The sequence below is a fragment of the Vulpes vulpes genome, chromosome 1 (assembly GCF_048418805.1).
Source record: "Vulpes vulpes isolate BD-2025 chromosome 1, VulVul3, whole genome shotgun sequence".
In the NCBI taxonomy this organism is placed as follows: domain Eukaryota; kingdom Metazoa; phylum Chordata; class Mammalia; order Carnivora; family Canidae; genus Vulpes; species Vulpes vulpes.
Window position 1 is genome coordinate 38,110,593 of NC_132780.1, and position 12,748 is coordinate 38,123,340.

At 40.8% G+C, this 12,748-nt stretch overlaps 1 protein-coding gene across 2 annotated transcripts in view; it reads left to right on the top strand.

Moving 5' to 3' along the window:
* The window catches only part of RORB (RAR related orphan receptor B), a 213,368-nt gene that overhangs the window by 145,477 nt on the left and 55,143 nt on the right, over positions 1-12,748 (top strand). For both annotated transcript variants that reach the window (XM_026001547.2, XM_026001545.2), the window contains exon 4: positions 1,367-1,768. In XM_026001547.2, the coding sequence (XP_025857332.1) occupies positions 1,367-1,768 (402 nt within the window). The remainder of the gene's footprint in view (positions 1-1,366; positions 1,769-12,748) is intronic.

Consider the following 12,748-nt stretch of genomic DNA (forward strand, 5'->3'; position numbering starts at 1 on the left):
GGAACCGGGCGAAGGGGAGGGCATTGTGAAAGGACATCTCTTCCACAGACCCCCTGTGCTGGAACGTTCTTAAGCACTTCACCGTTTAGTTTTTCTCAGAAATTGTTGTCACCAACACGAGTGAATGAATCCAAGAATTGGACCTGCTTCTACCCTCCACTTTCTTCTCTCTACAATCCCTGGGCTCCCAATACCAAAAGGTGATGGGGTGTGCCTGGGTGGCTCAGTTGGTTAAACATTCGACTCTTGGTTTCAGCTCAGGTCTTAATCTCAGGGTTACAAGGTCAAGCCCCGAGTCTGGGCACTTTGGGCCTGGCAATCATCAGGGAGTCTGTGTGTCTCTCCCCATTTTGCTCTGCTCCCCCCCACACACACACACACTCTAAAATAAATTACCAAATAAAATCTTTTTTAAAGGTGATGGGAACACTGTCACAAAAGAAAAGAAATGGAAACTCAGAGAGGAATCTTGTCATAGTCTGCACTGTTAACATGGGCTGAACGACGTAGTGTTTGATGATTCAGACAAGGTGGACCCTTGGCTTAAAATATTCACAGCCTAAACTGAGAGTTGACAGTTTGTGGGGGAAAATGTCAATATCCACAATGGGTCAGGAGGTTCAGCTCTCCTAGTTAAGAAACAATGAATTCAGATCAAAGCATCTTCAGAGCACTCTGTGATCACTTACAGAGCGTCTTCCTCCTTTTTCCTTATAATGGCTGAGGATTTTTCCAGAAGAGTTGGGCAATATAAAACCTGGGGGCGGTAGAAGGAGAAAGGAGGGGTAACTGTGGGCTGACTTGCTGAGCACTGGATATACGAAATTGCTATTTTCCAAAGATTCTTTGAATTTGGTCCCAAAAGCCAAATGAAGACAAATGCTTCCTTAAAATGCTGTTTATCACCCTACTCCCACATCCTTGGTCTTACCCAACATGCTGTTTAGAAAATGTGAAATAATAGGGTCCCATCCAAGAATCCAGCAACCCTAATGCTTCCTGGAGAAAGCTAAGAATGAATACTGATGGACGTTTTAACAGCAGGTACTATTTGGTAATTTGGGGTTTGTGGATTATTTTTTTCCCCCACACGTAAGAAAAAAACAGGAAATATGCCTTTTAATTCCATGGCCATAAGAAATACATAGCTAAATTTTGACATTTCTTTGTAGCTTCGATTTATTGCTCACAATGCACATAGACCAGTACAGACACACCTTTCTCCAAACGCGGGGTGCCGGCAAACACCCCCTTGGGCTTGTGGCACCTGCTACCCAGGGGACAGCTCTCTGTGATCCATTGGACGTGCTGGAAGTGATAACCCCAAGTGTTCTCTTCTGCTTTTTCTCTCCACCCTCCACCCCAGCTGTGAAGTTCGGGAGGATGTCCAAGAAGCAGAGGGACAGCCTGTATGCTGAGGTGCAGAAGCACCAGCAGCGGCTGCAGGAGCAGCGGCAGCAGCAGAGCGGGGAGGCCGAGGCGCTGGCCAGGGTGTACGGCGGCGGCATCAGCAACGGCCTCGGCGGCCTCCACGGCGAGGCCGGAGGCACCTATGCCAACGGACACGTCATCGACCTGCCCAAGTCTGAGGGTTATTACAACGTGGATTCCGGCCAACCGTCCCCTGATCAGTCAGGACTTGACATGACTGGAATCAAACAGATAAAGCAAGAACCTATCTATGACCTCACATCCGTCCCCAACTTGTTTACCTATAGCTCTTTCAACAACGGGCAGCTAGCGCCCGGGATAACGATGGGTGAGATCGGTAAGTGGGACGTCGCCTCCCAGCTCCTTTCTGGCAATTCTGCTTTGAAGCTTCCTGGGCCCTGCTGGGGATGGTCGTTGTCGTGGGGCTAGGTTCCATGACTTGCATGCATAGCTTCTCCTGAAGAAAACGATATTGATTTAAAAGTTTTTTTTTTTTGGAGGGGGGCGATAAATGTCATTGTTCCCCCAGCCCTGTGCAAGTTCATGGCAAGCAAAGGAAGGAAGAAGAAATTATCACTATAGATAGAAAGATGCTATCTATAAAGAAGGGATGCTCTCTGTTGAATCTGGGGTCATCACTGAAGGAAAAGTGTTATTGGTAGAAACCAGAGAATTGCAGCAAGTATTCAGAGTGATAATATTTGAAATAAAATAGCTAAGGGATATAGAGCAGTATGTAATACCTGAATGAAATAAGGCTCAAACTCTTCCTCTAGGGTAACTTGGGACAAACCAGAAGCAAACGGTACCTCAGTTTCCTTCCCTTTAAGGGCAGAGAGGTAGACCAGAAGACAGCTACGTCTCTTGTGAATCTGAATTCAAGAATTCTACATGGGGGTAGCGTCTAAATTACTGGCAGTGAAGAGAGGGTAGTCTGGAATGTTACAGAACATATGAGCAACAAATACGTTACTGTGAACAGGGCCAGTCACAGGCATGATCACACCAGCAACCCGATCCTCTTTTGGCTGCAGTGAACTTTGATCCCTTTAAGAAGTGGTCCTCAAGAGTGCGCTATCCTAGGCATGCTCTCTTCTGACCCTGTTACAACTTTGTTTTAAGCTCAGAAGTCTATTAAATGTTTATCCAGTTGATCTCATTAACTAACTGCCATAAAAATATTGATGTAGGTTTAACACATTAGCCTCCTGGGTCATGAAGTCGCATGTTAACGATCCTAGAAAAGCTACGCAAACAGTGGCTCTATCAGGCTTCACTGTAGTATTTGGTATGGCGTTGGGGGTGGAAGCAAGCCAGGTCTTAGGGACCTTTGGAGGAAGCACCTCCTCACATCCTGCCCTGAGGGGTGGCAGTACAGGGTCACTGAGAATCAGGCCACCCGAGTCCACACGCTGACTCTGGCTTATTATTTAGGCTGGAGCAAGTTTTCGGATCCCAGTTTGCTCATCTTTAAAAAGGGAGAGGTATTAGTTCCTAGATCCCACGGTTGTAGTAAGAATTATATGAGTTCATCCTTGCAAAACAGAGCAATGTTTGTCACTCAGCAAGTGTTCAATGGTTATTATTTGTATGCCAGTCACCTTCTCTGTCTAAACTGTGAGTAGGAGCCCAAAGCCTACGAGTGTTTTAAATAAAGTTGACGTGAACACATAATGAAGTACATGCCATATGTATCTTGGCTACTTCTACCATCTGGTTGAAGAAGAAGTGATGTTACACAGTTATAAAACCTGAAACGTTATTTCTCCTTTTTAGCAATGTAGCATGTGACAGTGAGTAAAGAAGTTGTTGACAGAGCACCTGCAATGACATTCACAGCTGAGAGACACAGAAATCTAAACATCAGCTAGCAGAACAAAAAAAAAAATCTATTTTTATTGCTACTCTTAGCCTTGTTTCTATAACTAGACATAGGCACTTCACATGCATTTAATTTTCACAAACACCTTATGAGTAAAAATATGATTCCCATTTTACAGATGTGGAAACAGAGGCATAGAGGTGTCTCATGGCCTTCCCAGGGTCCTTTGGTTCCACCCAGGCCATCTGATCCCAGTCCTTTGTCTTAGCCATTGCCCTGATACTTGCTCTGTGTTTAATATACAGTAACTGCATTGTCAGCCAATAGGCACAGTCTTTTTTTTTTTTTTTTTTTTTGGCAGTCTTTTAAAGTGGAGTCACTCCAGGTGCCTGGATGGCTCAGTCCGTTAAGCACTCTTGATTACGGGTTGGGTCATGATCTCCGGGTTGTGGGACTGAGCCCCATGTTGGGCTCCATGCTGGGCATGGATGGAGCCTGCTTAAGATTCACTATCTCCCTATCCTTCAGCCCCTCCCCTTCTCTTTATGTAAAAAAAAATCTTTAATATTTTATTTGTTTATTCAGGAGAGACACACAGAGACAGGCAGAGACGTAGGCAAAGGGAGAAGCAGGCTCCCTGCAGGGAGCCTGATGCAGGAATCGATCCCAGGACCCCAGGATCACAACCTGAGCTGAAGGCAGACACTCAATCGCTGAGCCACTCAGGTGCCCCCCCACCAAAATGTTTTTAAATAAATGAATAAACCAGAGTCACTCAATCTTTCCAAGGAGGCATATTAAAAAGAAAAAGAAATAGACACCATTTTTGGCTTTTATCCTCCTTCATATCTAAGTATCTGAGTCTGGTATTGATTTTGAACATATGTATAAAACAAAATGAGGCAAAAACTCATAATCGATGGGCAATCTTCTGCCCCATATCCCAAAGGAAGGTCTTCTAAGAATTCAGAAACCACAGTTTCTTTGTGATTTAGAATCTGTTGGAAGTATTAGTGAAAGAGAACTACAGCCAAAGCCATCCAATCTGGGTACCCACCTCCCAGTAACTTTTCCTCTTTGGCCCTCACTCTATTTATTTATGAACTGATGCATTTGGACTAGACGATTTCAAAACTCATCCAGATTTTCTACAGATATCAACACCCTGAAAAAACTAGTACATATTTTTCCTATTTCTCGATACCATTAGTCTTTTAGAGATCGGTAGCTATGCTGCAAAGTTTGGGGGTTTCTTCCATCTGACTTTCAGGAATACAACTGGCTTGTGCTGCCGGTGTTCTCAAATTTAACAGGCACCTAAACCATAGTGGCTTGGTTCACATTTCGTTAAAACAACAATGCCATCTAGTGGACACAAACTCCTGGTATGGGTGTCCAACATAGGTGCCGGTGACAAGCCACAGTAATGTGGTACACTATTCTTTCTTGCACCATCCAAAAAACTGTCATTCATTTCACTAAAACACCATATCCACAGCAGAATCATTGGACAGAAGAACGTCAGTGATATGGATGGTGGTTACGAACTCTGATTCTAAAGCTGAATTGCTTGAGTTCAAAACCTAGCGTGCCCTTTCCCGTGAGCACTTTACCTAATCTCTTTGGGTCTCAGCTGTAAACCTAGAACAATAATAGTCCCAACAAAGGGTGTTGGTTGAAGGAGTTAATATTCATAAGTTCTTAGGGTAGAACCTATCAAGCGTAAGCTTTATTACTATTATTATTATTAATGTAATTGGTATTGCAATGTTATTTATATCATTATGATTAATGACATTACTGGTTATTACAAGTAATGTAATTACCTTTTATTGAGCACCTGCATTGTGCTAAGCAAAGTCCTACATTTAATTCTCAGAACAATTGTATTATGCCTATTATGGAGGTATGTGTATGTCCATTTTACAGATGAAAAAAGAAAGGCTCAGAAGTCAAAAAACTTGTAAAAAGCAAAATAAGCATGTGAGCTCAGGTCTGAGTAACATCAAAAGCCATTCTTTGAATTATGATAATGTATGTCTTCCCACCAAAGGGAGCCCCTCATAAGTTAATTGACATTCCCACTGAGCAAAACATGCTTAACGTTTGCTGCCTGCCTGCCGTCCTTCTAGGTGCTACACAGAGGAGCACACAGAGAGAAAACTGACATTTTGCTCTGACTTGATTAATGAGCATCTACACTAATCTGGTGGTGGCAAGCTGTCACAGAAAGAACTCTGTGCAGACAAAATAGAAAATCTGATTTCAGCTACATTCTCACTGGGTGAATTGAAGGCGATATGACACTAAAGAATTTTTGAACATCATTCTTGGCTATTAGAAGCCCTGATCTGCTTCCCCTGGTTTCTGAAGGAATAATGAACTGTGTACAACCAGGACATTATTCTGATATTGAATTTATCATAAAAGCAGCTGTTTCTTAAGCCAGTTTTTGGAATAGCTCATATGGAATATAGTCTTACAGCCTGGAGTTCATTTAATAAGACCACATATTTAAGAACCATAAAGCAACTGTATAAGCAACAATATGCAGGTCCCAAAAACGTGAGTTAAAGGACTATCGTGAAAGTCAGGAATATTCCCCAGAAAATCCAAGCTTGTCTTTCTAAAACAATGTGCCAAAGAAAAATAAATAAATAAATAAAGTAAAATAAAAATTTAAAAACGTACCAAAGAAACTACAAACTTCTTAGGCTAAGGACATGATAATAATATTTAATGTATGGAAAGAAGTATAGAAAATGCATGTTAGCCATCTTGAGCCTCACACTAATGAGTTCAGGTGAGAGAAATCATCCCATTTTGTAGATGAAGAGATTAAGGGATTTTCCTAGAACACAGAGTTAGTTAGGTGACAGAGCTTAAATTCTAATGTACATCACTCTACTACCCTAGATCACCAGGCATTCTTTCAAAAACATAGTTTTGAAATGTGCCAGGTTTTCAAGACCAGAACACCACGGCTCCTGCCCTCACCAGCTAAGAGCCAGACATGAACACAAACAATTGCAATTCAGTGGGTCATATACTGTAAGTCCTGGGCATGATGGTACCATGGACTCTCCAAGAGGTGAGGGAGACGGGGGCTATTGCTTACTCTCAGCCATATCTTCTAACAGGAATGGTTTATTCTCATGGTCTTGGAAATAGAAAACAAAATGTGGGTAAGCAAACAGAAAAATCTGAAACATTCCAAGAATTATATCCTTGGGCTTCTCAAAATCCCTAGGAGAAAAAGCCATGGAATAAGACAAGGACAAAAGTAAGCTGCAAATTAATATTTAGACAGGAGTATTAACTGGTTTTAGCTGGAACTTTACTTCAAGCTGGCGTGAGGATGTGTTATATCTTCGGGGATAAAATTTTGCAGTGGTTGGTGGCAGGGAGAGGATGCTGGCTAACGGATGCCCCATGAGCAAGCAAAAAAGGACGGGGAGGCTCTTGTATGTGCTCCTTACTGTAGCTCTTATCAGTGGGGGGATTTTATAGGACCAATACTCTTAACGGAAGCTCATTTAATCTCAAAAACGATTGACAGTGTGTCTGTGAGGTACTAGGCAACAAAACATTTCAAATAACCAAACAATATGCTTTTAAGAAAGGTGGAGGGGGGGGATCCATCAAATTAGCTGTGAGGCTAAGGGGATAAATTACCTTTTACACACATTGCCTGAATTTCCTGTTGCTTTTAGTAATTTTCTCTCAAGATAAAGACAAAGAAATACGAATTCCTTGGTCTCTCCTATATAATCTTAAATATAGGTTTAGTTTCCTATTTCTTGTGTGTCCTATTTATGGAGCCTGGAATTTTAAGCATGAAAACTAGACAATAAACCTCTTTTTGAAAAAAAAAAAAAAAAGCTACCTATTCCAGAAGCTGTGTATTAATAGTTAGAGGAGATTACAAAGATATTGATCTGAGAGTGTCTAGTCCCTTTTACTACTACTTAATTCTACTAAGTCTATATAGAAACATAGAAGACCTTACTAGTGCATTTTATTTGGGGGAATTCTGTCAACATTGATGTTTCAACTGTTTCTTATTAAGAACCCCAAGCAGGTGCTATGGTCTAAGGCAGCACCTTTAATGACATATGCTTCTACAGATAAATCTTTTATAACTGCTTAAATCTATCTATGCATTTTCACATGTATATTTCATAAACATGCATTTCTCTATGCATAATTAATGACTCATTCAGAAGTGGTAAAGAGAATAGAATTTAACTCTAGCTACGTATTTCCTTCTTCCCCCAATGGCACGGGTAGCAAACACAGATAGACAAGCGATTCAGGAGCAATTGTCTAGGAAGTCATTGAGATAAATAAAAATAGACCAGATCAGTGAGAAAAGTCCTTCAAGCAGTGTGAGGAAAGGAGTCTTTCGTTCTCCCTTTCTTGTGTTGAGGGAAGACATCTTGAGAACTTCACTGTCTTCCAATACCTCTTGCTCCTCCCCCAACCACAGGCCCCTTGCACTTTAGGGATCCCACAGGCACATTAGGAATAGTATATTGAAATGGAGAGTCCTCATTCCATGTGCTTGCCTTGTGAACTTGTTCAAAATCAGTTCTGCTTTCTGAGGCTCAGATCTCTTCATCAGGAAAATAAGGTGGGTTGGATTAAATGACTTTGAAGGATTATGGTTCTCCCACCTCCTGGTGAGAGCTTTAGCCCTCTGTACAGATAGTCCCTCTGTTATAGCCACTTCCCAAAGAGAAGTATAGAGTGGTAGAGAGGAGGGACTTTCAGGCAACCAGGCCGTCCTTCAAGATGCTCAAGCCCTTGCCTGTAGCCAGCCACACCTCCCTCATAGGCAGGAGAACCCATGGGGTGGAATGACTCTGATACAATTAATAATCACAATCAAACCAGAACTATGCACCAGCCTCTTCTCTCCCTCCACCCTCCTGAAAACAAAACAAAACAAAACAAAAACAAGAAATCAGATTAAAATGAGCATCAAGGATAACCAGAGGCAGCTCAAGAAGAGAGTGGCAAGCAACCTCCAAATACCCTGGGTTCATGTACATTCAATGTGAAGGATGAGATGCTGTACAGATACAGCGTCAGGGTAAACCCACCTGTCCTCACTGGTTCATTCCAACCTGACTGCCTCCCTGAGCCTCTCTTGTGAGAAAAGGGGAGACTATAAAGTGAAGATACAAGTTTTTGACGCTAAGGGGCCTTAGCCTTAGCCCCAGGCCTACCGGGTCACGTTAGTCACTGGAGAGAGTCTTACTTCACTCCTCTGAAATTTTAACATCCTTGTTCTTTGCCACCTACAGAAGAGGCTGCTATTTCTAGAATCCTGCTTTCTGTCTCAAGAGAAATTTCCCAAATATGGGGACTGGACTAATCAACTCCATTTGTCACATTTCTGGGATCTCTACCACGGCCACACTATCATATTAACCAGTCCATGGCCATGCATTATTCTAGAATGTCCTGGGACAAAGAACTACAGTTCTTTGCTAGGGTCATTCAAATCCATATCTTTCTAGATACTTTTAATAGCTTCACAAAGATCTAAAATTACCTAGTGATATGTTGTAGTCACTCTAGTATCTAGCCCTGTGCATTTACTGGAATAAATGGCATAATATATACAAATATACTTCGTGACCTGCAAGGCTCCTCTAAACAAATATAAAGATGATTTACATTATAAGCAATACAGAGATATGTATTCAATTCAAGTACTTGTACATGTATGCATATTAGTCACTATATGCTTTACCCCTATTAATACAGCTTTCCTAATGTGCTAGCATTCACTACTTTAGGTGAATATTCTAACTCATTATTTCCATTTTGAGTTGGAGTTGTGCAAAATTGATCTTCCTCAGTGGACTTTTCCTAGAGATACTAGTTTGGGATTAATTTTTGACTCCGAATCCAAAACTTCATAAGAAAACTCCAAAATCCACCAACTGAAAAAAAAAAATGCTATTGAGAAGCTGTCAGAAAACCAATTCCACTTTATACACTCAATTTCAAAAGCCATAGTAGATATGAGATATTCTGCAGTAAGGAAGAGGAAAGGGGATTTCCAGAGGTTCTGCCTATGTCGAGGAGGGAAATGTTTATGCTCATAAGATAATCTCTAAAACCACCTCCACTGTCCAGTGGCATTTCAAGTCATTGCATGCTTAGACACTGGCTCTTGGAAAGAGCCCTGAATTGCGTTTCCACAGGTCAGGATGGATAGGTACTGCTTTAGCCACATTTCTGAGCACCTATTTTGGGAAGAGCTCATTAGGGTTAAGGTACCACATGGGCTGCATGGAACACAGAAATGTCATTTAACGGCCGGGTCACTGGAGGTTAATACACCTTGGTGTTATTGGAATAGTATACAACCACTTTGAGAGCCTCCCCTGTCAACAGGTTCAGGATTTACTTCCGTGATGCTTCCGAATGTGGAGAGACCTGTTGGAAATATGCCTGGCTTGGAAAGACTTTTGTCTTTGTTTGTTTTATTTTCATTTTATCGTTTTGATTTTATTTTAGGATCTAAACTCTCCTGTGGCAAAAATACTTTCAACACTAAGGAGAAAAAAAATGTACCATTTAAATTTGGGCCATATTTGTAAGGTCTATTGTGGAATGGCTCTCTTGTTTTCAGACAGGTTTGTTGTAGGCTGACTTGGTGTTAGGCTACTCAGGAAACACTTATTTTAAAACATTAGCCTATTAATGGTGCTATTTAAGTGATCAAGTTACTTTTAAAAATTCAGATTAAATGTTTGAAAACGTAAGGGTTACCTCCGAAGATTTCCTCTGAATTAGCTTAGGTCAGAAGTACATTGACTTAATTTCCAAAAGGGAGTGGTGATGTCTTCTGTTTAAATTCACAGTTAATCCCTATGTCCACAAAATCCAAATAGGAAAAGTCAATCCTGATGATGCCCTGAGCAATATTCATAATTAGATTTTCATGATTTGTGACCTGCTAATTGTCCTTCGGGTTGCATGTGGAGGTGCAGCCTTTTGAAGAGAGTAGGGAGAGATTTTAATGGGGTCTGGGTTCCGTTGTTCTTGTTTGTTCCATCTGAGACTCTTCAAGTGCTTTTAAGACCGTGAGCCGAACTCTCACCCTCTGTAACTCTGCAAGACATCTCCCTCATGAGTCAAAACAAAGAGAAATTCCCATGCAGCCCCTCAGACTCTAGTCGCCATGCTCTTAGGAGATGTCTCTCCTGCCAGATCCTTCTGTAGAGAGAAAATCAAACCCAAAGACACCAGGACATTCAGCTGTTAAGTGACTTCCCAAAGGTCACAAAGTGGAAGTCTGGAGGGGTCCATATTGGCTTCCTTCCTTAGAACTCATCAATTCCAGGACATTGAAGTAAGCTGGGGTTTGCTGATTGTTCTGTGAAGGAGGTCTTTCATTATGAAAGTTAACTTTGAGGGGCGCCTGGGTGGCTCAGTGGTTGAGCGTCTGCCTTTGGTTCAGGTCGTGATCCTGGGGTCCTGGGATGGAGTCTGGCATCGGGCTCCCCACAGAGAGCCCGCTTCTCCCTCTGCCTCTCTCTCCGTGTCTCTCATGAGTAAATAAATAAGAGCTTAAAAAAAAGAAAGTTAATTTTGAAATGTAACATTTTCATAAAAGATTCCTTCTCAATTTTATTAACTAGTTTGAAGAAAAGGAACTATATTTTCCCAAAAGTTAGACATACACTATTGCAATAAAACAAGAACACCTGTGATCCCAAACAGCTTTCCATTATAAAATTATTAAGAAAGCACCCTTTTAAATGGTTAATTTGTTTTACTGTTTAAGATGCTTTTTTGTTTGGCTTATAGTCTGCTTAGACACAAATGCTATATAGATTCTTCCAGTTTTTCTTTCTGCTTTACATTCTATTTTCTTACCTTCTATTAAAGTGCTGTTACCTGAGCTTCTCAAAATTTGAGAAAATAATAGCCATTTTATTAACCATCCATTCATTCAGTCTTTGCCCACATACTGTTATTACTTGTAGTAATGGTAATCTAAATTTTCATTGTTTTTCACTCTGTTCATATTCCATTGAACTGTGTTGATCACATTTGCATCATTTTTTAGAATTAATTACATAATCTCATATTTTGTTAATACATCTGGAAAATTCTAAAAACATTTTGGTTCAGGTCTACATGAAGTAAAAATCTGTTATACCATTTTTTGTTATGATTATCAGCAATAGGATTTGTGTGAAAAGGAGACCAGAAGCTATCTTAATTCACTGGTAAGGGAGTAATGAGTGGTTAGACCATGGAAACTGAGCCGACAAAGGAGTTAGAGGTTATTTATGCCTCCAATCCCGTCTTTAAAGAATTTGAGAAACTTAAATGCTAAAAATATACAACTGTTTTAACTGAGGCTACACATCACTAATAGACGGCTGCTGTAAGCTTAAATGTTACTGATGTCTTTATGCTAACAGCCCAATTCTATTTATGCTGAAAATAGAACGATTTCTAAATGGAGATTAGAAAAAATCAGAAAGGTCCTGAAATTGACATTATCCTCTCCGACAGTGTCGCCTGTGACACCTCAACCAGTACACTTGTTCTATTTAATGACAGAAAACTTACAAAACCAGTAGTCCGTGGTCAAAAAGCCAAAACACACATTGGTTAAATGTTTCACCTCTCAACCAGTTTTCTCATATATTATCATTACTGCCTCAGAGCGTGGATTCCGAGGAATCTTGATACTCTGAAAACCTAACGCAGGCACTTAAACCTTGCCTTGAGCAAGTCCGTAGAGATATCCTGGCATTAATTCAAAGTGAATCCCCTAAGAATTCTACTTTCACAATAGTAGTACAAACGAAACAGAGAATTGAGTGGTTCTCTGGATCCTTAAGGCAAGTGATAAATTAAAAATTCATTAATCATTTTGATTGAGGCTGAGATATAGTATTTTGGGGAGAATATTTCCAAGTTTAAAAGAAATCCCTTGTGGAGGAAAATGAATAGAGGGTATAGTTCACCAAGAAGAAACCATCATTTCTCATGAAAAAAAAAAAAAAGGAGGGGGAGGAGAAAGAATTAAGAAGTTCAGATGCAACCCCCTCTAGTGCTATATATAGCGTGGAGTCTCAGCTTTCTCGCCTTGGTACGGTTGGACCACGGGTGCTCTTGGTAATAACACTGAAAGCAGCAGTTTTTAAAGATATACTCAACTTTCCCAGCTCCCAGGATGTGGGATTCTAATGAAACCACCTGTGTAATCCGTGTCAGAGATGCTACAGCCTTTGGAGAGCACCATTTGCTGAAATGTCTAGTGAGAGCTAAAATAAGCCCCTTTGGTGGAAAAAAAACCCGCTGAGTGGTTGAAATCAGAGCTGCAGAAGGTCACTTGCTATTTTAGAAGCTGCAAGATGGTCCTCATTTTATAGCATTAGAGTTATAAACAAGAAATTGTCACCTTACTTGTCAGTTTACTTATTTCTCACCGAAATACACACACATAGCCTTTTT